The following is a 27,920-nucleotide window of genomic DNA, read 5'->3' as shown; positions in this document are numbered from 1 at the left end:
CGACCCTGATGTTGGGAAACGACCCTGATGTTGGGAGAAGGGGACGACAGAGGACGAGGTGGCTGGACAGTGTTCTCGAAGCTACCAGCATGAGTTTGAACAAACTACGGGAGGCAGTGGAAGACAGGAGTGCCTGGCATGCTCTGGTCCATGGGGTCACGAAGAGTCGGACACGACTAAACGACTAAACAACAACAAACAACAAAGCACCTTAGAGACCAACTAAGTTTGTTAATCGGTATGAGCTTTCGTGTGCATGCACACTTCTTCAGATACATTGAAGCTGTCAATTAACTGGGAGGAGGAAGGCAGCTACTGCAACCCCAGTGGTGTGTGTGTGTGTTGCATACATTAATTGTCAACTAAGGGACTTTTTTTCAGTGAAGAAGCAATTTATAAACAAAATATACATATGCAATACTTATAACAGGCTGCAAGTGTCAACAGGCATAATCAATAAATGAATCAACTAAATCTTTAGCTGATTAACGGGAGCAATTTTAAATCAATGAGACTGAATTAAAGCCATCCTTGTTTTACATTTCAAGGTGATTTGGTTGTAGTATCTTTTACAAAACGGAAGAAAAGTTGGGGGGGGGGAGAGGAAGAAAAAGGAAAATATTGAAAGGTGGCCTTTCCTATTAATTAGGTTGTTGTTTTTGTTTTTATTATGTATTTTGTGTTTTTATGTCTTGATTTTAGTCTGTGAACCATCCTGAGACAGGTTTAGGGCAGTACAGTGGTACCTCAGGTTACATATGCTTCAGGATACATACGCTTCAGGTTACAGACTCCGCTAACCCAGAAATAGTGCTTCAGGTTAAGAACTTTGCTTCAGGATGAGAACAGAAATCGTGCCCCGGCGGCGCGGCAGCAGGAGGCCCCATTAGCTAAAGTGGTGCTTCAGGTTAAGAACAGTTTCAGGTTAGGAACGGACCTCCGGAACGAATTAAGTACTTAACTCGAGATACCACTGTATATTAATAATAATAATAATAATAATAATAATAATAATAATAGATTTTGTTCATAAATGGCTAATTAAACTTAAATTTCCTCCAATATCACAATGAATTGATTGAAGCACAGATGGTTTATCAACTTAAAAAAAAGATTGACAACTCTCATTATATACTACTTAATGTCCTGGTCAGCAACTGGCTTTCTGGAGGACTCTTTGAGGAGGGAGCAAGGGATGGCTGCCAACCATTTATTTTGCCACAGTTGCCTTTAATCCTCTAGGTTGATAACTGGAGGGCCAGGTTGGCATCACCTAGGGTACCCAATCTGACACAAGTGCTTCCAGTTGCTGAACCCAATCCTAGTGCAGTAACACTGATGTTCTAACCAGTGTTTGAATGCATACTCAAACAGAAATCTCTGCATTTCTCCCTTTTTCCTGCTCTGATCGATGAGGGGCACAAACACAATTTTCTCTGCTGTACCCCTTCTCCAAGAGCTCACTTTAAGATTAGGGCTGGGTTGCCAAAAGAAAGCAACACTTCTTTTCCCATCAAAAGGATGAGAAGAGGGGAGAGGAAGCAACAGAGCAATGTCTCGCCCTCAATCTTTCTAGGAATTGTACAGTTATGGGTAGGAGTCCAACATTCAATCAATTAATTGGTTAGATCAATCAATTAAAAATACTCCAACTGGTTAAAAATGTGCATCTGTGCATTACATACAGCACAACCAAGCACACGCTGCAGGAAATACTATTGACAAAAATTGAATGATTCTTTCAAGCCTGATTGCAGCAAAGGAAAGGATTATCTGGGCACATGTTTGCCCAGGAATGCCATGTTGGAAACCCCTGATTTAAATCAAAGGACGTATGGTTTTCTTTTTTGTTTTACCCCTGTGCAAATGTAATTGATTAATAATGAATCCCTGATTTTATTTTTTACACCACCCAGAAAACTATTCCTGTTGAGCAACTGATAAATGGTTGACTAAGGTAAATGGCAGCCCAAGTTTGAAATGTTTCCACCTAACATTATTGGGGCTAAATACAGTACAAAAAGGTGCCCACTTTTCCTGGATCTCTAGAAGCATAGAATTTGGCTCCTGTACTTGTCCACACAATCGTTTGATGGCACAGCATATTGAAAACTGCTACTATAAGCAAACTTTTTAGTTATTTTTTTCAGCTTAACTTTGTTTCAATTTATTTACACTTAAAATGTTGTGCTTCAAAAGGTCAACTCCCAGGATTTTTCTTTCTTTCTTTACTCTATTGGCAGGACTGGAGGCTTGCACTGTATGTTAGAGATTCCTATTTTAAAATGCATTTCCTATTTTAATATCTCAAGGGAACTGCATGCAACCAATGACGAATTTAAATAGTAGAATGTACAACTACACGAGATGAAATGTAAGCTTGCTTTGTAATCTAGCATCTTTTTTTTTTTAGAAAATAGGGATAGGCAAAGGCAAAACAGAGGTAAGGCAAGGGTATACAAAGAGGACAATTTAGCTTGACCAGTATACTAACAATAACAAGAACAGAAATGGGCAATATAGCCTGGATGTCCATCCACTCTCATTTTCTATGCCTTGCTTTGAGTTTAAAAGCTTCTGGTGATAACTGAGCTTTCTGCAAAGGCATTACAAAGTTGATAGACATTGCGTACCTCATGGCATTTACTGGTAAAGGCTACCTAGCACAGATTAGGGCTACAAACTTTTAAATTAATTAACTGGTGCAATCAACTCAAGGCTTCATTACCAGTTAACCTCCACCCCCAACACATACACAGTGGTATTAGTGAGAGGCTATAGCAAGTAAACAGTCTGGGACTGTTAAAGGTAAATTTGATAAAGGTAAATTTGCAGACTGCTTTTCCTTGTGTCTGTGCCCAACATTAACAGTTACGCCCTGGGAAGCAAAGGTTTTCATGACAGTCGTCAGAAACTGAAGCTGGTAATCCTGACTTTTACTTGCTTTTTATTATTAAGCTGATGAAAAATAAAATATTGACAAATTGCCTTTCCTTAAACAATACATTATTTATTAATTTATAAGCTACTTCTCTTCGCTTCAAGATCCCCAAAACAAAACAATCATTCAAGTTTTACATTTTGTCAATCTAAATAATATACATATTATTGGTGAGCATTTTAGGTTCTTTTTACTCGTTTTTAATATTTGTTTTCAAAAGTCACTTTGAGTTTACCTTTCTGAGAAAAGCAATAAATATAATAAGCAATTATAGCAAAATATTTATGAGTAGATATAAGGTGCACTGTTAAGTCCCAACTGAGTGCAATTCAGTAAATGCATTTCCCAAGTAAATGGGTACAGGATTGCAACCTTAATTCAATAGAATTTGTTTAAACGCCAGATAGCAAACACGTTTCATTAATGACCACTGAATGATGTCAATTGCAAAGGTAAGATTTAAAAGTGATCCAACGCAGAGTACAGATTAATTAAAATGAGTGTTGTTAAACTTCACAATCTGTTTCTGCAGTATTTTGCAATAGAAATTATTCCCACTGCCTAAAAAGAGATCAGTTCTTTTGAAGTAATTAATTTACTCAGTGATAGCAAATGTGATCCAGGGGATAATTTGGTTGTGTACCTATAAGTCCAGGGCTCAAACCAAAGCCTTGGACAAGCCACATTCCCTTAACCTCAGCTTCCATTTATAAAACAGCAATCACAGCAAAATAGTTCACAGGGTTCAATGGTGCTGAGCACTGTAATAACCTTTGCACATTTAAAACAGACTACAAAATATCATCATGTTAATCTGCAAAGCATTTGTCTCATTGAACAGATTCCTTGCTCTACAGAATTCAAGTGAGCTGGAAATTTCAAGATTGGATATTCATCAGCTATTAATCATTGCTTTCCTTGGATGTCATCACCTGGGACCAAGCTACCATTGGACCTGGGCCTCATATAAATGACTTTTAAAAAAACCAGGGATTGTTCCACACAGGTGATTTACCAAAGGTGAAGTTCTCCAGTTTGGGATTGTAGCCCTTACAGGGTATGGGGGTGTATTTCCGCGACCAAGAGGTGCCAGAAAATAATACCCCTGGGTACCCAGGACGTTTGGTCGCCTAGTAGAATGAACGAGGGAGAGGTGAATCTACCAATTCTTCTCCCCGGGTTCCTTGTCTCTGTGTTCCCTCCAGCCCCCTCCTCCAAGGCGCTGTGTGCAGCTGGCTCCCCTCCCCCACCCTGCCTCAAGAGGAGCAGGCACCATCCATCTCAACCCCGCCAGCTTCAGAGACAGCAAAGCTCAGGACAAGGGCTTATTATCTCTGCTGCATTGATACAGGGGAGGAGGACCCAGTATCGAAATCTTGCGGGGCTGGGGCTGGCGGAGGGGAGTTGAGGAGCAAGAGGGAGCTCCCTTGAACACAGCTGTGCTATAACCTCTGCCAGGCAGATAAGCCAGACTCTCCCAGCTCTTTGTTTCGGGCTGCTGGTGGGGGAGGGGCTGCTGCATATGCAGCACGGCCATCTCTCTCTCTCTCTCTCTGCCCAGAGAGGCTTCCAGCTGAGATAAGCCCAGGAGCAAAAACAAGAGGCAAGTCAAAACCTTCCCAGAAGGATTTCCTGTGCTCTCTAGTATTTCTTCTTCTTTTGGGGGGGAGGGGAGGGGGGCAGAGATGTGGAAGGGAAGGGGCTTGTGTATCTTGCAAAGCATGATATACAAGCTCCAGGTGTAGAGCATTTTGCAGAGCAGAGGGGAAACAAAGCCTTAGCAGAGAAGCAGAATGAAGTGTCCTTGGGCCATTTCGCCACAGCACCTCACCCTACACTATTCTGGTAATTTATTGGCTGCTTTAAGAAGGGCCGCCGAGAGCAGGAAAACCAGACAACAGGGTCAATATTAAAAAAAGAAGAAGAAAGAAGCACACTCACCATTTCATTAGGAACATTAAATCGCCGCAAGAGTCTGTGGCTCCAATGATCTTTTCCGGCTCCAATCCTCTTTCAAAGCCCCTGGCAATATCGGTGCTCTGGTGGAAAGAAAGACAGAGAAAGAGAAAGAGACAGTTACAAAAACAATTCTTTCCTCCTCCCGTTCTTTGGCCATTTGTTAATCTCCCTCAACCATGAGGCAGAGGGGCTTCAAAGGGCACCGAGAATCAGGTGATAAACAGATGTGGTACATGGCTTGATGGTAATTAGCAGATGAGGGAAGAGGCCTTCTCATCTTTTCTCTTTTCTTTGACATATCTTCTTTATGAAATGTTTGGGGAGAGGAGGAAAGGGGAAAGAAACCTAAAAGGAGGGGGGGAGGGAGAGAGGTAGAGAGAGAGAGAGAAGAGAAATAAAGAGTCGCCATTAAAATGGGCTAGCAAAGCGATGGATAGATCTAGGGAATTAAGTCATCTTGCCTTTGCAGCTGCTGCAGCAGCAGTAGCAGCAGCCATTCGTGATTTCCAAGGCTCCCCATCCCTGCTACGCCTCCCCCGCTCCAGAGCGCACCACCTCTACGGGCTCTCACACGGTCCTTGAGGTCTTTGTGCCGGTGCCGTCAATGGGTGTGTCCCATTCATGCAGTTGGGGCGCTTTTTTTGGTTTGTTTTTTTTTTGTTTGCAAGGAGAGAGCTTAAACCGCCGGGGCCCCAGACAAGGGTCGGTCAGCTCCCTCTGCACATACCATCTGAAGGCTGGTAACAGCGTTCAGTTGCTGCAAGCCTGGAGCGAGCGTGTTCTCCCTGCTTTGCAGCAGCAGCAGCACCGCCACACGCTATTCTGAGGGAGATCCACACATTTGTTGCCCACACATCTACTGTCTGGTAGATGCGGCTAGGCAGAGCAGGCAGTTAACAAAGAGGCAGGCGGCTTGACTTTTTCGAGGAAATAAAAGCAATTGCCAAATGAAGAGGAAGAAGAGGAATTTAAAATAAAAATCTCTCTCTCTCTCTCTCTCTCTCTCTCTCTCTCTCTGTGTGTGTGTGTGTGTGTGTGTGTGTGTGTGAGAGAGAGAGAGAGAGAGAGAGAGAGAGAGAGAGAGAGAGAGAAAATACAGACTGAATACAGAGGACAACTCTAGGGGACCTTGGGGGAACTAATGAACCCACAAATCATGTAATAATATAATACAACACTTCATTTCTCAGCTTCTTCATATTGCATAAGAAATCCAGACCAAACTCCTGGTTTAGGACAGTTTGGACTAACAATCACCTCTGGCTTTAGTTAAGAACACTTTAAACTGAACTCATAACAGGGCCAGAACAAGATCATGTCTGTTTGGAAAATTGTAGCATATGAGGGGGCCCCCTATTCCTCCCCCCCCAAAAAAAAATTGGAGTGGGGGCTTAGTCAAAACTGGCCACTGAGATTACTGAGCCCTTACAACAAATATCTAACTCAACAGGTATGTATATGGGCATTTAAAAAAAACCTTCTTACTCCCCAAAGTGCTGATGGCCATGATAGATCTCCGTATAGCTGTTACAACTCCCAACAGCCTGGTAGAAAAGGATAACTGCTTTAAAGGAAAGATTTGTTGGGTAAAGAGAATCTCTTGTGCGAACAGTAATTGGATAGTGTGCTAGCCAAAACAAACAAGCAAAAGTGTTCTCCTATTGTAGCTATTGTTATTTGCTGTGATCTCTAAAACAGTCGCAGTGTTAGCAAGACCCTAGCAGATGGCTCAATATAAGGGCCAAAGCTGCACATGGCTTTAAAAAGAGGAGAGAGAGAGAGAGAGAGAGAGAGAGAGAGTGTGAGAGAGAGAGAGAGAGAGAGAGAGAGATTTCGATCCAAAGGACATGTGCATTCTCCCCATGCCCCTTTTGTGCTTTAAAATCACATGCCCCACCCACCTTACATATGACTGGAGGAGACCCATGGAGGAGACACAGGTTACATGCCACCATTAAACATAGTTTTGCCTTGGATTACCAACTAAGTTAAAAAGCAGTCTGGGCTGGAACTGAGACCAGTGCTCAGTGCTGTCTCACTCTGCCTTACCAAGCAGCCTAGCTGCACATGGAGATTTGTTTATTTATTTTTTTAATCTAAGTTTTACTTAAGAGAAGACATACTGAAATTAATGGACCTAACCTAGCCATGTTCGCCAATACCAATGAGTGTACTTCAAGTAAAACTTAGCTGACTACCAACCCACCTCTATAAAATCTCCCTCACGACAGAAAGTTTCATACACTTATTTTATTTATTTAAATATTGTTTATGCCTCCCTTGTTTTATTTATTTAAATATGTTTATGCCTCCCTTCAGTAGAACTCCTTGCAAGAAAATGAGAAAAACAAAAAAAGGTTAACAACAAATATAAAAACAACAATAATCCAATAGCGCAACTAATCTTTGAGCACACTGCTGAAACTGTGAGCAGCCAGAAACGCACAACAGAGTCTTAAGCTGAGATACAGGATCTCTTATATGACACATAGACACAGACCCATCTTTTTCACAGGCCTCCCTGTGTTCCTCTCTCCCTTAAAGAGCACCACAGGCTCTAGTGTAGAGACAATCATAAGTGCACTGAGCTTTGATAACCAAAGCATATACCAAGAAAGAATAATGCTGTACCGCTGCAAACTTCCTCTCTTGAAAATCACATCTTTTGATGTGGTTTCAGTGGCTAGGTCAGACAGATATGGGATTTTCACAAGATGTCTTTTATATGTGATTATTTAAAACACTTTAAATATATATGTTTAGTTGTCAGCTATCCTAAGCTCTGGAACGGGGCTAGATGGATGTTTGAATGCCTTTCCAGCTCCCCGCTTGCTCATCACATTTATATCCTGCAGATCCTGTTAGGAGTTCAATGCAATCTCACTTTATCCTCACAATTCTGAGAGGTAAGTTAGACTAAGAGAAGCAGAGTAACTTGTTCAAGGTCATCTAGTGAGCCTGTGGTCCAAATCCCATGCTTCATCCACTACTATACCATACTGGCTTCCAAAGAGGGAGCACTATGAACTGAGCTTCTAGCCTCTTCCAAGGCTGGTGCAGACATGATGCTTAACCATAATTAAACATAACAAATGGCCTTAGCCTTACTATCTGGGTTCTCATCAGCTGCAAACTAAAATGTGAAAGCATGACTTAAAGCAAGATTGCTAATCACAGTCACGGCGTCTATGGTTTCATCCCTGTATGCGCAGGCCACGACACCAGAGAGATGGGAATGCCGAGTAGACATACTGCAAGTCAAAAAGCAGATCTTTTCCAAACTAATATTTACAGTCTTCCTCTTTCTATCTGTGACTCAGCCTCCATCTACACCTCATGCCTGGACTCTGGCTCAACCATAGGAGCCAATTCCTAGGGTCCATGGGGGCTTCAGTTCCCACAATAAAATATTTGAGGGGCTGATCCCCCCCAGTTGATAGGCATTCCCATTCAAATGGTGTGTGTGCACTGTATCATGTGATCAATTATGCAGGGTGGGGCTTGCCTGGGCCCCCACAATATTTATTCAAGTTGGCACCCATGGGCTCAACCAGCAACAGCCTGTGCCTACAATTTGTGACTGTCTGATACGTCTGTCCCAGCAGTCCAGCAGAGACCTCAGAAAAACATCTGCTGCAGCCCATGACCTAGAGCTGAAAAATTATCAACAGAGAGATCAGAGCTATTCCTTCTTAAATGGTTCAAAAGTATCACTGTTAGTGAAACAAGGAGACCAGGGAGCTTGTTGACATGGAGGTGAGCAAGAATATGCAGGAACGTCTGCAAACCCAGCTCTGAAAAAAGAAGAGTTTGGATTTGATATCCCGCTTTATCACTACCTGAAGGAGTCTCAAAGCAGCTAACATTCTCCTTTCCCTTCCTCCCCCACAACAAACACTCTGTGAGGTGAGTGAGGCTGAGAGACTTCAAAGAAGTGTGACTGGACCAAGGTGCATGTGGAGGAGCGGAGACGCGAACCTGGTTCCCCAGATTACGAGTCCACCGCTCTTAACCACTACACCACACTGGCTCTCTTTATCTAGCTGTTAAGAGATAGCAAAGAAAGGCTACAACAGAGCCTCGTGCTAACAGGTGGGGAACCTCTGGCCCTCTAGGTGTTGCTGGACTACAACTCCCATCACCCTGAATCATTGACTATGAAGGCAGGGGCTGATGGAGTCCAAGAATATCTGGAAGTCCAGAGGCTTCACATCCCTGCTCTAGCCAGTGCAGGGAGAAATGCAGCGGCAGCTCACAATCTCCATTCTGGAGCAGAAGCCATCTGAAGTGTCCATCAGGATGGGGAAAAGGAAATGAAAGAAGTTACCATTTAGTGCCTGCTTCAAGAGAAGCCACAGGATTGCAGACAAAGGAATAGTACTGCTGTGGGTTCCAACATTTCTCTGACTCGTTCCACACCTTCTGAAACAAATCCTGTGTTTTGTTGGGGATGGGAAAGAACAGCATGGGGGGTATTGCTAGTAGACTTTGAACATGACAATGAACACTCTCAACTCTTTGGAATGAATCAGTGTCACTTGAGGTATTGCCAAGGTGGCCAAGAGTCCTGGATCCACAGATCCTTGATGAAACTTCACCCTGCTCCTAGAATGGAGTTTATCAAAGCCATCACAGACTCAGGGAAGGCAACAGCTGGAAGGTGCTCAGTGGCAGGCACCTGACATTCTCTACTAATTTCCTGTTTGCTTGCAACTCCCAACTAAACATTCCATAAGTGTATTTGGAATTTCCCCTGCACCTCATTTAGCAGGTACTTAAATGGGAGGTGCCTGTAGCATTTCAAGATAACCCACTTCCCTTTAAATTCCTATGTCTCTTGCTAATTTTTTGCACAATTAATATTTCCCCATTCCTGTCTCTCTCAGCGAACAGGGAAAGAGCAACCATGTGTGTCCCTAGATGGCACATGAGCATTGATTCAGTTTATGGGTCTTAGCACCTCTATGGTTGTGGGTGGAGGAGGCCGATAATCTGCTACAGCCACAGGAAGAAGAGTAGCAGAAATAACCCCTAAACATTTCTAAAGAAAGCATGCCTGGGAGGAAAAAACAGGGATGTGAAGGAGAGGCCTGAATTACAGGGAATACTAGATGCCACTGTTTAGGGTACGTTGGTCTACAAACTTGGGGAAGGGTACTTGGGTGGGTAGTACTAGGAATTGGAAGTGAAACACCTGAACAGGAGGTGAAAAGCTGAGAATTGCCCAGAAGTTGTCAAGGAGGAATGCCCTTGGCTCATCTGCCTGCCAATGGTACAATGCTAACTTGTATGATGTTGCTTTGCCCTCAGTTAGGCAAAACAGAGCAGGGTCAAAGAGCATCTGGGGCTCCTGAAGAAGGCAGGTGAGACAACGGACACCATTGAAAGCTGCGGAGGAACAGTCCCTCTTTCCTCCTATGCACACGGTCAGGGCGGCTCAGCACAACTAACTGCTGCTTGAGTCCAGGCCAGGTACACTGGAGAAAACTTGAGCAGTGTGGGCAAGTGGGAAAGTGAAACCTTGGACGGTGAATCCATGGGTCGGTCACTCACTCACTCACTCACTCACTTACTCACTCAACCTGCCTGCCACCATTCTCCCACCTCCTGGGTGCCATTGTTGCTGAAGTTGGTACTGCCAGGCCAACTGCCTCTGTCAGGAGGGTAGCACAAGTCTGGTTTGTACATTGGAATGTAGTCTGTCCTCTGTTCTGAATAGGGTTGCCCAAGGAAGGTGGACAGGAATCAATACTGCAAGGGAGCGCGACAGGCAATCACTGTCCTTTAACTCATCACCACACATTCAATGCATTGAAGTGCCCGCAGAAATCTGCCCAAGCCAGGCCTCACTTGAGTAGAGGCGATATGTAAGGACGCAGCACAGCCTCGTCCTACCAGTATCCAATCCACACTAGCCAGTCTCCTTTGAACATGTCCCACATTTTTCCCCCTTTGGGGAAGAAAATGCCAAGGAAATCATCATCACTGTTCCCCTCTCTTGGCAGTGGTAAGAATAGCTGCAGTTGGCTTGTACATTTAACAAAGATACCACCATTGTGATGCACCCCCACTTGCTATTGTCTTTGATAAATGTTACCAGAGCAACAGAACCTCACAATCCCCACATTGGCTACCAAAATGTCACTCACTGTCCATTAACATGAGGTCTACAAAGATGGTGGTCTGATCAGTGGTGGACACTTTGCTGGTTCATAGGTCCCAGCACCTGAGCATTTTGACTGCTGAGGCAGAGCCCAGACTGTCGTTTGACTGTATGCTTTGAATCTTAACTGCTGATAGGATTCTAAACTGTGGTTACCACTAGCTACGGTTAAGTGTTATGTCTGCAACTGGCCCTAATGGACAAGTCCTAAAAACCTGAGGCACTAAGTCCAAGGGGAATTGTGGCATGTTAAAATGCTGGAGGAGACAGGATGTTTCGGCAGGAACCAAACCACTCATTTTCACAGTGGACAGTTTTACTTCTCAAACTTTAAGGAGAATACATAATGGGTTATAAAACTGTAATCCAAACGCACTAAGGATAACCTGCTGGATATGAAATATACGACCTTATTACCCCTTATGATTTCATTAAGGACCGACAGTAGCAGTGCAGGTTTGAATCTCTAGTGACTTAGCCATAATTTTGTACAGACACAGCTGTAAAGGGCAGGGCATTTCTTCAAATAAGGTTATAAAAAAATAACGAACACACAGAACTGCAGAAGATTTTTCTCCTCCAGGAAAGGAAAGACAAGACATAAAATGCCACTCAACAGATCCTCATTTATACCAAATTTCATATGTTCACATTCCCCTATAAAGATGTTTTAATAACCCATGTTCTTATGTCTCCTCATGCATTGGCTAGTGAATTCGGCAAATTTTAAAATGAAGGGGAGAAATGCCATTAAGCTTTAACCAATCAAGGTGATACATTTGACCTTCACAGTATTTCCAATACCTGTAACTTAAGTCAGCAAGAGCACTGTCTTTACAACATCATATATAGAGCTGTGTGTGCTCTGTCATTTGAAGGCCCCACTGTGCAAGCATGGAGCAGGGCACAGAAACCATCATCCTTAGAACCTCAGATTAATGTAAGAATGCAAAGATAAGCCAGAAAGTAAAGTGTGTGGACAATTCCTCATGAAATCTCAGAATTGGGAAGAACTGAGGGAGCAGAATTTCAGGGCCCCACATTGGGTCATTTGCAGAATTAATTATGTGGAAAATATATTGGTATTCACAACATGAACAAGCGTGACGACACGTCCCGCCTGCCAGACATCTGGAAATTAGCCCTCCCCACAAAAACCGACACCAGAACCAGAGGCACACAGAACGCCATCACCAATCAACTACACCAGACCCAAACCCAGACCCTCTCCACAGATAAATTACAGACACCATCCAGTAGCCAAACCATAGTGGCACCTCCGGATGCTGCACCCCCCTGCAATCCCTACACAGATCTGGCTGGCACAGGGCACAAAACCACAGCTCGCCCCTATACACGAAGCCAAGCCAGAGCACAACTAAGTGCAGTACAGCCATCTTCTCAGAAAAACTCTTCACAAGCTCAAGAGGTCAAGACACGAAAGCTTTAGCAACTAATCCACACTTAATGACCCACCTAAGTGGTACTCAGAATATCACTCAAGAAATCACTCAAGATATCCCTCAAGTAATTAAGGAACAAAAGAAGAAAAGGCACACTAACCTGGGAACTTCCTCTCTGCCCAGAACGTTGGAGGCTATACACCACACCCCCTCAACAGTATTTATAGGAACTCAAACACTGAGATCCTGCTCTGTTCCAGTAACAAGAAGCCGAAAGCACCAGCCTGAAGATGACGAGTGAGACCTCGTCGAAACGTCGCCTAGACACCCCAACTCTTACACGGGAAGACACCCGAAGACACCAAAACCTGCATTCCTGTACCCGTGAAAATCTACGAAAGCAAATATATTGGTATTGTGTACACAGGACATAGGTTGTACCCTGAGCTACAGGAGTGGGAAGCAGCTCACACAGCCAGTCTTTCCCTGCCCTCCTGCATCTCTAGAGAGCCAGGGGAATCTATCAAATATTGTGAGTTGTGTTTTATGCAGTAGGAGGGATGAACTGCAATTGCCCCTTCCCACTACAGCTCCATAAGACTCAGCCCAAAACATTTTATACGCCCCTCTGACATTTTGGAGAAGCTTTTCACATTGTACAGATGGCTGCCCAGAGGAAGAAGGGAAAGACCAGTTGCAGAAGCAGAGCTTTGGATGCAGCCCATAGAATTTTGATTCCTCTCAGCAGAGTATACACAGGCCTGGTCACACTGAGGCAGCTTGCGTTTTCTAAGTGAATTGTAAGAATTTATCCTTCAAATTCTTTTTGGCTTGCATGCCTCGTGAAAATCATATAAGGGTTTGAAATATGGAGTAATGACTCCTAGTAAAGATACGACAGGCTTTATCTTGCCTATCTCAAAAGAGGCTTTTCTCTGAACATAACTTTGCAACATTCACCTAAAGTTTCATCCAGATCATAGCTACCCACACTCTCTGTACACTAAGCTAGAATTATGGAAGTAGGAGAAAGAAAACGTAGCCTTTTCTCTCTCTATTAGAGTATCAATAGATTGTCTGGTCCACATTAGACTTCATTACAGCCTGTACTACAAACTGCAGCAAATGACCAGCACAAACCAGAAGGACCAACATGTATGGTGTGATGAATGTGGCCAGAAAGCATGTCTGTGACCATTCAAAGCCACCACTTGGCCTGCCCTTATATCCACAGCATTTACTCTCTTTGTTTGCCAAGATTTTCCAGACACATATACTGGCAGAACTCAGAATTTCAACTTTCAGTTGTAAAACTGTGACCCAATCTACTTGTTGCATATGTATTGGGAAAGAACTCTCAGTTGTTTAAAGAGGTGTGTTATGTCCTCCCCTCCATAACTGTAATTGAAATATCTACCGTATTTTTCGCTCTATAACACGCACCTGAACATAACACGCACATCGTTTTTAGAGGAGGAAAACAAGGAAAAAAATTCTGAATGAAACAGTGGATGTATCAATTTTGTGCTTCATGCTGTGGCCACAGACATGTGATCTGATGGTGAATTTGGGGTAGCTCAATGCAAAGATCCTGAGGATCCATGTGGATCCATGCTTTTTAACCACATTTTTGCACCATTGCAGCCCCAGGCAACAGTGGGTGTGTGATTTTTGGGGGGCAGGCTGCTATGTGATCTGATGGTGAATTTGGGGTGGCCCAATGCAAAGATCCTGAGGATCCATGTGGATCCATGCTTTTTAACCACGTTTTTGCACCATTGCAGCCCCAGGCAACAGTGGGTGTGTGATTTTTGGGGGGCAGGCTGCTATGTGATCTGATGGTGAATTTGGGGTGGCCCAATGCAAAGATCCTGAGGATCCATGTGGATCCATGCTTTTTAACCACGTTTTTGCACCATTGCAGCCCCAGGCAACAGTGGGTGTGTGATTTTGGGGGGGCAGGCTGCTATGTGATCTGATGGTGAATTTGGGGTGGCCCAATGCAAAGATCCTGAGGATCCATGTGGATCCATGCTTTGTAACTACATTTTAAGTGGGGAGTGAAGGAAAAACACAGAAGGGACAAGAGAGCGTTGTGCAGAGAAGCAGCTGGCTAAGAAAGCAGGAGAGGGATTTTACAGGAGGGAGGAAAGAAAGGCAAAAGTTTCCACAAACCGAAGCCAGCTTTCTCTCTCCTCCTGCATGCTTTCTGGCTGCCTGCGAGGAGCACAGAGAGGAATTACTAGAAGGAAAGACCTCTGCTTTCCCCTCTGCTTGCCTGGAGGGGAGGGGATTTGCCTGCTCTTTGTTCCGTTTGAGCAAACACAGCAACGAAACAGAGGAGGGTGGGCAGTAAGACCCTGAGGCAGAATGCAGGCAAACTGCCACTTCCTCTTTTCAGGTTTCCCTCTCGGACACAACGCACGATTGATTTTTGCTGATTTTTGTTCCTGCGCTCCCCTAATCGGCTCCAGGGACCCCCCACATTCGCTCCATAACACGCACAGACATTTCCCCTTCCTTTTTAGAAGAAAAAATCTGCGTGTAATAGAGAGAAAAATACGGTAATATTTTTGTAGAAACCCTAATGCAGCTAACACAAAATTAAAAGCAGTAATAGTAAAGATCAAAACTATTAAGATTCTATTAATTCATCACAAGTTAAATACATGATAATATTTCAGTAACTAACTACCTAATAAAATATCAGCATAACACCAAGTAATCTTGAAATATTATTCTTCTGTGACCCTCTCAAAGGTAAGGAGGACCTTTGACTGTAAGGACACAGGAGTTGTGAAAGATCCATTCTACCTCACTCAGTGCAGGGTGTGGCTTCAGAACTCGTATGAGGCTAACTTCAGAACAAGCTTTCCCTTCCTTACCTGCTGTGGCACATCTGCTCTGAGCACCCTGCTGTTACAGCAGCAGAGGTTAGCCATTTGGGCAGTACATTCTTAGCAGGTGGTTCCTGAACCATGGGTCTTCAAATTGCTTCCCCTCCCCCCCCCCCCCCAGATTCTTTTGTTAAGGCTACCCCTTCCAAAGAAAAGTGACAGAAAATTCAGCAGAACACAATCACAAAAAATAAGCTGTTCCCATACACATACACACACACACACACAACTCTCTACGTTGATTTGTGAGCTTGTTTACTGTCACAGTTAGAAGAGTGCATTAAAAAGGATTTTGCTTTAGCCAGGCGTTCAAACAGTAAATTGCATTTCTTCCGATCTTAATCTGCTCTAGATAGTACTGTGAGGCTCCCTGCTTGATTGTTAATCTTTATTATATTTTAAAGGCCATAATTATTTTAGCGATTCTTTTCTTTACAATGAGTGGTGGCAATTAGCTCATCCTGTTTTACAGGGTAGTTTTCCCTGAGAGGGGTATGAAAATTGGCACAATGAAGCACAGCCAACCTGAAGCTTTGCTCTGGGGACGCAACATCTCAAGTCCTTGATTTTTAAACTTAAAATCCTAAGGTTTCTTAGGATGCAGTTTTAAACGACTGAGTGCCACCGGCATACACACATACATCCAGTGCTGGAATCACTGAGATGGGGCAAACCTCTGGAAGTGAAAAATGCCAAGGCGAAAAGCTCACCTCTCTCTTCTTTTTGGCTTTCATGTCCTCAGTATTGTTGGCAAGGCTTGACTTCCGCTTGGCACTCTCTGATTTCTCCCGAGGCTTGTTCTCACCTTCCTTCATTTTTTTGTATTTTTTCATAAACTCAGAAATCAGTTCAGGGCAGTCAAGGTTCTTCTCAGGTTCCCAAGTATTATGCTCCCTGATATAGTTAAAGAAGGACAACAGTGGGGGACAAAATAACAAACAGAAAAAAGTTGAAAAAGTTCCCATTTAGTGATCACAGACATCAATTAAGAACTGAATGAAGAATTACCCTGCACAAGAAAATCTGTGTATGGAGAAAAAAACTGTTCCAGGTTTTTAGGGAAGACTGGACACTTAGAAAACCAATTCAGAAGACCTGATACTCACAATGGATTGCTCAGAGTAAGAGTTGTTTGAATCTCTGAGGGCTTAAACAGAATTCTGTGGCAATTTGGGATTGGCTTCAGCTGCAGTGGGAAGAATTCTAATTGCCCTGATTTCTAAAAATCCAATGCAGCTGCTTAAGAAATTGTCATTCTTCCCGGCCACCTTGACCCTTGCACAGGACTGTTTCCTTAAAAAATTGGTTTCTAACACTTGCATTTGAAACATCTTACCAGCCCTGGTTCTAGGAGGTATTTTTGTTTAAAGGGTTACATACTCTTTGAGAGATTTCCCCAAATTTACATTAGGAACAACATTAGCAGCATTTAGAGATATTTGTAATAAAGGAATTAATCACACCGTCACTTACGTACAGGGAGGCTTCCTATATACCATAGCTGCAAGAATGCCTACAATGCAAGGGATTTATTTCTGAGAATATAGCCTTGTCTTAGATACAAGCTGTTCTAAGAACAGTACCAGAGATACTAACTGAACACAGATTAAATAGGAACAGTTTAATCATATCATTATTAGGTTCAACTAAATGAGCAAACATTCATATTTCAAAGAGCCCTTTTTCAGGCTTGATGTTTAAACAAAACAAAAAGGGAAAAGTTGGGTGGTAATAGAGGAAAAGGTCACTTTAGACTAACTGGGTTAGTTTGTGTCCAGTATATGAGATTACAGGTTGCAGCAAAAGCATATTGAAACACTGAAGCAATGGTTACGATTCCACACAATGCTCAACCACAGTTTAGTGCTATGTGGCTGACTCCACAAGCCCAAACAAAGTGTTAGCCTCTCAAGTCCCCACCTCTTCTTCAGCCAGAAGGAAGACCTTTGGCAAGTTTAGTTTTGCTTTCAAAGGATCTCAGTTTAGTGTTGCATACAAACCAGGGATCCCAGTTTAAAGCAATTCTTAGTTAAGCAAGCCCATACTTTGAGGCTGGCTTTGTTTAGCAACAAACCACTGTGAGCTGCAAGCCAGGATTCCTGGTTCATACGTAATGCTAAGTCAAGGTTCTTTGACAGTGAAGCTAAACTAAACAGAAGTCCTCCTCCCAGCTCCACATAACGAAAAAGAAGGCAGAAGCACACATGCAGAACACTTTGCTCAGGTTCAGAGAGTCTCATCCACATAGCACTAAATAACAGTTTAGCATTACGTGTGAGCTGGATCTAAGGCTCTTTTCCTTGGAAATTATTTACTTTTATATTTTCAAACTGAGCATGGTCTAAGGGACACAGAATCATTTTGAACAACTGAATCACCGCAAGCCCAAAGTGCTCTTTTTTGATGTGGTGCTGATGAAGAAATACCCTCTCAAATGCTGCACAGCAGGGCAATGTGTCAGTGTCTGCTTGATAACTTGCCTTCCCAGAATCAGGTGGTGTGCATCCATTTAAAACACCGTGGCCTCAAATCTGGACTCTTACATAATGAATCACGGCTGTCCTTCATGGAACCGTAAAACCGGCTGCCAGAACCCCGGACAAATACCCAGGGTACATATACATACAAACACATACATCGACAAAAATCCTTTTTAGAGCAGTTCTTTTGTACTGGGACTAATGAGAAGGGCTGTGCTTTAAAAAATAATGAAATCAATCAAAATGACATACTAAGTTAACTTAAGCTCTGCACCCTGTGCAAATTATGCATTTTGCATATATTTGCTTTGCATAAATGTATTTCAATTCTGGTAATTGTGGAGAGGGCCAAAGTATGCTGAAGCTACTGATTTGGTCCCTGGAAATTCTTCTCAGCTCATCTCGGTGTCTGAGATTCAACAACCTTTGCTGACAACTTTCAAGCTTAATATCCTTAACAGCTAGAAAGTTGTATTTTTGAAAACTCAAAATCAAAAATCATAGCAGAGATATTTGGGATACTCAAATTTCACACCCAGCACCAAATTCTGTGCTTGGACAACACAGCCCTGAAGGGAGGGGAAGAGGATTAACGTTCCTTTTCCAAAGCAGCAGTTTAAAGCAATCCACAAGAGTATTTGATCAAAATGCCCTCCCAAATCAGAAACCTCAAATGAGGAGGAAAACTATTTAGACAATAGTGCTGGTGAATAACTCAAGTGGAACTACCAACTCTGTGAAGTGAGAGAGGGAACGCAGATGCCAGGATTTCCAAAACACGCTTTAAGGTCCCAGGCCCTCGCCTCGTGACCCACTCATTTAAATGGATGCACGCCACTCTTGTCTGGAGTGAGGAAAGCAAGCTCCCACCCATGAAGGTTTTTTTGTTTTTAAGGAAAGCTTGAATGAGGGCAACGGAAGTTAAATTTGAAGCACTGCCTGGAGCTCTGCTAACAAGAAAGCTCAAAGCCCACGTCAGAAGGAAAGTTGGACTTACTCAGAGAATCCTTTCCACTTGAGAAGATACTCCACTTGACCCTTCACAACACGCCTGTCTAGAACCTTCTCCACAACATATTCCTCCTCCTCTTCAGAGGACGAACTATCTGCTGTCCTCCTGTTTCTCTTTCCCATAGCGCAGAAGTTGCACCTAATGCACAAGGGCTACCCAATTCCTGCAAATCGGAAGGGAAACGTTAATTGGCGATAACTGAAAACGGGCTTCTGTTTCCAGAAATCTCACAGTGCATCACCCACTCTGTAACGGCACATCTCTCAAATGTTTCACTGTCTGCTGGCTAACAGTCGGGGCTGCAAGGGGGATCTGAGGGCAGAGGAGGCTACAATTAGTATATAAAAATAAGCTAATTTTAAAGGAAGAAGGGAATAAACAAATGAAGCATTAGGTCTTTTCTTCCAGGCCATTTTTAAGGTGCATGATACAAATGTAACAATTCCACAGAGCCACATTATATGCCAAACCTACCCGCATTCACCCGAAATATCAACCATGCTGATACTAGTCTTTAAGCATTGTCCCAATTGAACAAATTGCGATGCTCAGTAGCAAGAAAGGAAGCTGCATTTATCTCAAGATAAATAAACAGGCATGGCATGAGATTGTTTCACAGGGTGTTAAATACCAGCTCTTAGCGTAGCAGGTCAAACTGGAGCTAATTCAAGAAAATCTTTAATAAACATTATTTATTTAAAAAAAGAGAGAGTGAAAGAATTGCGTGGGTGCTCATTATGAATATGAAACTCCTGGTGGGTAGGTAAGCTGTATGCTTCAAAAGAGAATTCCCCTCAACAGCATATAGTAATTTATTCTCTCTTCCTGCAGTAGCCAATCACTTCTAAAAAGGAGCAGAGCTTCCATTTGAGCTACTATGTTTTAATTTTTATCACATATTTACAGCTTCTAGCAAGAAAAATGATTTACCACCTTCTTCTTCTTGTTTGGACTTTACAGCAGTCCTTCAACTGTTTCATTTTTTGCAGACTGGGATGCAAGGCTAAAAACTAGAACTAGGCTATGCAGCAAATGCATGCAATGACAGAGCCCAGCCTGGAACCCAGATTCAGCACTGGACCCATTGTGAAGTGAACCCTAAAAATGACAAAACAGATGTACACTACAAATGTAGGATACTGTAGAAGTGAGCAGATACCTGTTTCAGCAAGGCTAAAAGCACCTTGGCTCACACCAGGAAGGCACAATAGGCTTAAAACATTATTTAGGAGGGCAGAAGCGCAGAGAAAACAGGGTTAGGATCATGCTGCTGGGTTCATACTGAACAGAAATAGCACCTGTGCTCAAACTCCTGATTAAGTGGGCGTAAATATGCACAGTGTACAGGGGTCAGCAAACTTTTTCAGCAGGGGGCCAGTCCACTGTCCCTCAGACCTTGTGGGGGGCCGGACTATATTTTGAAGGGGGGGATGAACGAATTCCTATGCCCCACAAATAACCCAGAGATGCATTTTAAATAAAAGGACACATTCTACTCATGTAAAAACATGCTGATTCCCAGACCGTCTGAGGGCAGGATTTAGAAAGTGATTGGGCCGGATCCGGCCCCTGGGCCTTAGTTTGCCTACCCATGGTGTGGACACTTCCAGCTACTATGTTTCTCTAGGGCCAAATGTGAGGAGGGACGGACCATAAAATAAGCCATGCACAAGCCTTGTTACTGAAGAACAGGAAGCTGCGATCTAGGAAATGTTTTGTAACTTACACCAGTTGCATGAATGTAGAGAAAAATTGGTTTGCATCCCTAGATTTCCCCTATTTTGCATGCTATTTCCAAAGAGAAGATTAGATCTATCACTTTGTGCAACAGTAACTTATGGTAGGGGCATTGGTGCCTATCAGCTGTGGATTTCAGGAATATGAGGGGAGGGAAAGCAGGTACTTCAAAGAGGAAAGATCCAGATATTTTTTTAAAAAGGAAAATGGAAAAGAATGAAACTCAATTTTGTTCTGCTGCAACTTCTTGTCACACACACTTTTTTTAAACATTAAAAATAACTTTGAAAAGAAAGGTAAGATAGTTGGCCCGGCACTTTATTTTGGTTCAATGACAAATTAAAATAATGTAAATGTACATTTAAACAAAATGAACAGGAAAATATATTCGAGTGATGACAAACCTGTGGTCCTCCAGATGTTTTTGGACTACAACTGCCCCTATCTCTGAACACTGGCCATGCTGGCTGCAGCAGATGGAAGATGTGAGTCCAACATGTGGAGAGCCACATGTAAGCCACCTCTGTGCTGGGGGTGGGGTGGAGGTAACAACTGAGAAATACTCTTGTGGAACAAAAGGATGGATTTTTAAATTTTTCTGCCCCATTTAACATTACTTGTAGCCCCACTTAACATTCAAATGTAGCCCCACTTCTGAAATGTTAAAAGCCGATGACATTATCTGAAATTTGGATATTGCCACTGTAAAAATCAAGATATTTATACCCACAGAATAAAAGTTGCAGACACGTTTCTGAGTATGCAGTCTTTAACTGGTGAGTGTGTGATGCAAGTAACGCGCCAATAAAACTACTTAGAAACCTCACATTAACAAGAGAAACTCTTCTCAAAAGCAGAGTTGAAATGACGAAAAACTGAAATGGATTGATTCTTTCAACAGACTAGTGCCTCACTGCTACGGCTACAATAAACTGGACTGTGGTCATGCTGGTATTCATGGATCAGTAGTTAAAGCTCTGTCACAGCTAGTTATAAAAAGGCATATTTTTCCAGGGATTTATAACTTGGCTATAAAAATTCACTGCAGCTTGAAATATGGGCTTATGAGGTCTCAGACCCTGAGTGAAGTTTAATACCACCCAAAAAAGGTATGTGTCTGTGGAAGAGAAATCAATTACACCATTTGAGTTACAAGACTGAAAAAAAAGTAGTTACAGTTGCTTTGTGCTCTTATAAATTACACAGCTTCCAATTTTAACAAGTCTGAATTTAGCAGATGATTAGTTCATAAACACTGTGTGGTCCAGCTGTGCTTAGCAGAAATTTTATTTAACTTTCACTTACGGGTTGCCCTCACAGCTCTACCCCTACTGCAAATATTTGCCATTGTGAAACATGCGCACCCCTATCACAATTAATTGCATATTCCATATGCAGACATGAAATTAGGTGTTGCAGTCTTGAACAAAACACAGTAAGAGGGCTTATAAATGGAAGTTCTTAATAATTTTCCAAATGGAGACACATTACAAGTTCCCTGGAAAGTGCATATTTTTATAAGGCTATTAAATGTGGTTTTTAAAAGAAATTAACACAACAACAACAGAGAGACTTATTATGACGGAAACCAGGAAATTCCATGTTGAAGCAGGCTCCCATTTCTTAGCTGGAATTTCCTGACTTGTGTCAGTTTAGGTCAGACAGCTAACATATTAAAGAATATTATAACAGATTCTTTGCCCATAGGAGTCTGCCTGGCAGGCCTGTCCCAGGGCAAAAGCAACATAGTAACCAGTGCAGCCTGAACAAAATGTGTGCACTCCCAAACAGTATGTAGTTGTGGGCATGTTGTCATTTACTATACAGATTATGTAAAGCTAACATCCTATACAGGGAGAAAGATCATATGGAGATAACAGATGAAGACAGCATGCAGAGAAGTGTTTGTGCTATTGTCAAAAGGCAGCTGTCTAAAAGTAACAGGTTTCTACTATCTGCCCCATGCAATGGACAGAAATAATGCACTTTATTACTGCCAGGGCTTCTGAGACTAAAGCTCTAGGGGAGCAAAAGAAATGAAAGGGGTGTGTGGGTTCTGCTCCATCTGGCAGATCAACGAAACTGCCAACAATGTCTGGGATTATGCTAGCATTTTACACAATGTTAACAACATGCTGTTACCCACTTTGTCTCTCTACAATGGAAGCATTTGCACTTGGCAGTGGTAATGACCATGTTAAAACCAACTGACTTAACACTGTATGTAACCATAATAGTGCTTTACACTCTGATTTAAAACTATAGTATCTTGCAAAACCTGAGGAGTTAAGTATCTCCCTGCCTGGAAAGAGGATCTGTTTAGTATACCTCCAGAAGGCTACAATCCATAAAATATTCCAGCGAGTGGGTACTGAAAAAGAACCATATACATTTAAACCATGGTTTTATAATTTGTAAACACTGAGCATGGTATTTTAGCTAATGAACACTAAGTGACAGGATATGGAGAGGATGGGGAAATCTGTGCCACAAGTTCATACTGAACCTTTGTGTTTGAGTAGCCTTAAATAAGTGTATCTACACTGCAAAATTCCAATAACTGTGGGAATGGGATCAACAAAACATGGGCAGGCTGAGCAGTCTTCAGATTGTGACCAACACCAATCAACTCTTGGGTTGCATTCAACAAAGTAGTCTTATTCGTGCAAGGAATTCTGCCTGAAGAATGGGATGACTTCTCTGTCCTCTTCCCACATGTCCCCTGATCTGGAGGGCTGGGGAAAAGCCCAGAACAGGTTGAGAGGAAGTCCCATTGTGCAAGCAGAAGTCCTTGGACTAATGGGACAACGGATTTTCTTAATGAGGATCAGCGACATGAAGTTTAGCTTGCAATGGTGCTAGTATGCTGTCAAGTTCCCTAAGAGACTCCTATGACTCAGGGCTAAAATAGGGCTCAGATACTGTCAACTTAGAACATAGAGCATAACCATTCTATAGCGGAATGAAACACCCTAATCAGTGTTCGTTTATGCATGTCAAACAAGTCTACAGGACCAGCCACTGCTAAATGCCTTCATAATTTAAAGGTAGCTGTGATAAATTGTAAAGTTAGACAAATTAGTGGTGTCCAGGTTTTAGGAGGTCTGTTTGAATGATTTGAAACATATATGCCAAGATAAGTATGATAAAATCTCTAATTGGCATTTACTACACTGGAGATGAAATATTTTATGACACTGTACCACTATGATAATCAATATCCTCCAAATACCTAAAAGAGGAAAATTAATATGCTTGTGAAATCATATGTATGCCTAACACAAAGCGCACACAAAGATGTAACATCTAACATACAATGGTTGAGAAATGGACGCAGGCCAACCCACTGAGGCCGAATGCAATTGTTAGCAGGCCTTGTGACTTACAGAAGATAGGGATAATTATCTTTATAGGGCCAAACCACCCTTGTAATTAAGTTTAAAAGGCTGTAGGTGCTTCTGGATCCCGGAGCCAAAGTGACTTAAGGAAAGATTTCTGGGTGGTATATCTTAGGGACATTTATGTCTACATTCTTAAGACAAGAATAAGCTTATAACTCTGGATATAATAATTGCGGGGGGAGGGGGCGAGTCCTACAGCACATGCTAACACATTTAATAGTATGTATATGAACTCTGGCAGACAAAACAACTACTTGGGCATAGCCAAGGGGAGCAGGGAGGGCAGCCGTCCCCCTAGATCAAGTGAAACAATAGAAATACTTAACTAACTGGCCAATCACGTCAGTTCTGCCCCCCTCAAACAAAAGTCCCCCCCCCCGACCAACAAAAATCCTGGCTACGTCCATGGATAAAGATAAAGGAACATATCCTGAAGGCAAGACACAGCATACATAAGTAGAATGGTCTTTTATGTTTTTATACGCCCTGGGACCTTGTGGTAAGCAGCAGGTAAGAAATCTTAAAAGTAAAAAAAAATAGGTTCAGTCCACTGAAATGAACAAGATCCAATAACATGGTGCAATCCAACATAAGAGCACCCATTCCTTACAGGTGGGAGCTTCATCTGCATAGATAAACTCTTTATTAATGCATGTGTTTTGGTCAACATTACAGGGTGCAAATTTTACTTAAAATTTGGAGGAAACTGATGTGGTTGTTGCTAGTCTTTTGGCCCAGGAAGAGGGGAGGCTAGTGCTAAAATAGAAACTACAGCATTGAGGCCCGGATAAAGAAAAGTAAAGTTTACAAGTAGCTTTTTTACTTGCAGTTGAAGGACCAGACCATAAACCTTAGGCTTTATTCAGCAACACAAACACAACTATTACCAAGTCTTCTATACGTCTATGGAAAGTGATAATGGAAGAAAAGAAAATAATAATTAGAATTCCGTATGTTTTATATAAGCCCCAGTGCCATCTGTTATTTGTAAGCCATATGGAGCTGGCATTTACAATATTCTGGCGATACTGTAAAGCAATCCCTATAACAGAGCATTTAAGATTTAAACATTTAGTTACAAAAACATAATCAAGATATGCATTTCCTATAGTAATTCCCAGTCCATAAAGTTTTGTTATGCTTCCAGCAACACTCACATTGTGCTATTTGATGCAAAAACAATCCCTGCGAATGTCTCATACTTAAAATTTTAAACGCTAACATAACCCCCAACAATGGACTGAAAGAAAAGCTCTGTTAAGTCTGCCCATGTACCAGAAAGTTTATATATATCTAAGAAATGCCTAAAGCCCTATTACACAACAAGAAAAAAATAGCATGGCTAAAAAGCAGTAATTAAGTAAGAAGCCAAGGAGAGCCCTGATGGATCAAGCCAAGGGTCCTTCTAGTTCAGAATCCTGTTCCCACAATGACCAAACAAATTATTATTTTCTATTCAATCACTTACCTGCCCTTCACCATGAGGTCCCACGGTGAGTTATAGCAATTTAAAAATACAGGATTAAAAACATGTTAAAACAAATGTCTCTGGGAAGCCTGCCAGCAACAGCGTTAAATTAAATGTTTTCATTGTAATTAAATATTTTTGTTAAAACTAAGTAAGATAACATTTTGTCACCATTTTGTCAAATTTCCTGTATTTACAAATCTTTTGATCAGTGAGCATTTAATAATGTACCATAGCATAGGGATTCGGTACCTGGCTTCAAGATCATGTACCCCTACTCATACAACTTCACCCAAATTCATCCTACATTGTACACTACACATTTACATGATCACTTATTTTATTTTATTGCTACACTGTATTTTGACAACCTTCAGCTTTGGTGCATCAGCGTACTTAATTCCAAACCAGGTTAGGAGAAGTCAGGGAAATTTCAGTACAAAAGGGAAGGGACAGAATAGCAATGGTTCTAAGTTATGAATCTTCTAGGTAGATTTTGTTGCTGCAATGACCATTATTGTATTTCTCCAACTTCAATCTTTACAAACATAGCTCATCTTTACAAACATGCTTTAGACATCCGAAAGAAGAGGCATGTGATATATCTGCTAATGTTCTTTCTTTCTTGAGGCAAATCACTATGCAGAAAAGAAAAAGTGGGATTTTCTGATGGTGAGACACAGGACAATTAAATTAAGGCCTTTTAAAAACCTCGTTCTTAGTTACTAATATCAGAGCCACTCGAGGGCCCGGATTCAAACTGAAATCTTTGCCTGACAGGAGTTTTTCTGCTTCTGGATGCCATGTAGATCTAAGAATAATTTGTTATTTTTTAACAAAATCTGTTATTTCTCAATTACTATACCTTTAGTTTCTTTAAAAAAAACCTTTAGTTTGAAGAGGAAGAGGTGGGAGGAACATCGCCCGGCTATTGTTTTATTGATTTAATATTCTGAAAACGCGTTGAGTTTTTTATTAAAAATATAAAGTGGTATAGAAATAAATATTAAAATAAATAAATAAATAAATAAATTTGGGGCATACTGAAATAGATGCTTACCCATAAGCAGAGCGTTGTTGTAAATCAAAAGTATGAATTCCACAGCCTTTGGATCCAAAAATTCCACTGTGCGTGAAGACCATTCTACTAACTGTATTGTATTTTAATCTTGTTTTTTAAATTGTATTTTAATCAACTTGTTTTTATTATTGGTTGTTAGCCACCCTGAGCCTGGTCTTGGCTTGGCTGGGGAGGGCGGGGTATAAATATAAATATAAAATAAAAATAACTGGGAGAATTCTCTCTCTCTCTCTCTCTCTCTCTCTCTCCAATACCCCCAGACTGTCTTCAGATTATCAGAGGACTCTCCATAATTGTGGGGGGTTTTTGGAGGAAAGAACAGAGAAATTATTTTTCATTTGTCCAGTGCAATCTTTGGAGTCAAGTTTACTTTGCAGTTTCCTTTGGAGCAAAACTAAATTATACAAATGTGCTGAGTGCATATAAAGCTTGGTGATGGAGGGAGTCAGGTTCAAAGTTCTGTTCAACCATGAAGTTTATTGAAAGGCCCTGGGCAACTCACTATCCGACAGTCTAACCTCCCTCACATGGTTGTTGTGAGGACAAAAAGAAGGATATTGGAAATTACCCTAGTATAAAAAGGCAATTTCAATAAATTACACAAATGTTACCTGATAATTAAGCTTACAGTCTCCTTTTAAGAAACCTGATGAACTTTCTGGATCCTGTCAACAAACCTTCACAAATCTACAGTGGGATAACAGCTATGCAATACAGCAGTGTCCTAGTTTCTAGTAACAATTATCCAAGGAAAAAAAGCTTGTCTTAAGTTCAGTTCTTGGGCCCACTCCCTGCTAGAGCCCACAAAAAGTCACATGGCTGACAATGCCCGTAGAAGTTCCAAGCAAATATTCAGAAAACTAAGATAATGGCTGAAGTTTAATCTTCTACCAAAAATTTGATGAAGGGTTTGGCAGTGCCTCTTTTAATGCGCAGTATAGTTTTGTACTCCAGTATCACTCCAATGCATTTGTCAAACAAATTACATTTAAGCTATATAGCCTAGAACTTAGACACATAAAACCAAAATAGTATTGAACTTTCATCCACCCCGTGCAAGGGTACCCTTGGCAGCCTCTTAACCATCCATTATAATCCAAAGCAATTTCTCTCTGTAGCAATTTAAAAGCTGTAAAAAATATAATGGCCGATGACAGGAGAAACAAACCACACCAGAAGTTATTGAACCTTGTAGGTTCTCTCAAGTGTCTCTATTGACATTTAAGTGTGAGTTATTGTGCCACAATATCATAAAATGTGCTCAGTGTTGCAGATATATTGTTATTTAAATGGCACCCAAAAAAAAATCAGCTCCAAAGAAGAGGTAGCTACATCTTACAGAAAGAGAAAGCTTTCTTATAACCTTGCTGCTGTGGAA

General features: G+C 41.8%; 1 protein-coding gene across 3 annotated transcripts in view; it reads right to left on the bottom strand.

Moving 5' to 3' along the window:
* CBX5 (chromobox 5) overlaps window positions 1-27,920 on the bottom strand; it is a 61,473-nt gene that overhangs the window by 6,945 nt on the left and 26,608 nt on the right. For all 3 annotated transcript variants that reach the window (XM_083490576.1, XM_083490574.1, XM_083490575.1), the window contains 3 exons: window positions 18,841-19,018; window positions 16,074-16,257; window positions 4,883-4,980 (listed from right to left, as the gene is read on the bottom strand). In XM_083490576.1, the coding sequence (XP_083346702.1) occupies window positions 4,883-4,980; window positions 16,074-16,257; window positions 18,841-18,977 (419 nt within the window). In that variant the 5' untranslated portion in view covers window positions 18,978-19,018. The remainder of the gene's footprint in view (window positions 1-4,882; window positions 4,981-16,073; window positions 16,258-18,840; window positions 19,019-27,920) is intronic.

The sequence above is a fragment of the Podarcis liolepis genome (genome assembly GCF_965112155.1).
Source record: "Podarcis liolepis genome assembly, chromosome: 2".
NCBI classification, from domain to species: Eukaryota; Metazoa; Chordata; class Lepidosauria; order Squamata; family Lacertidae; genus Podarcis; species Podarcis liolepis.
This window is presented reverse-complemented; position numbering and strand designations above follow the sequence as displayed.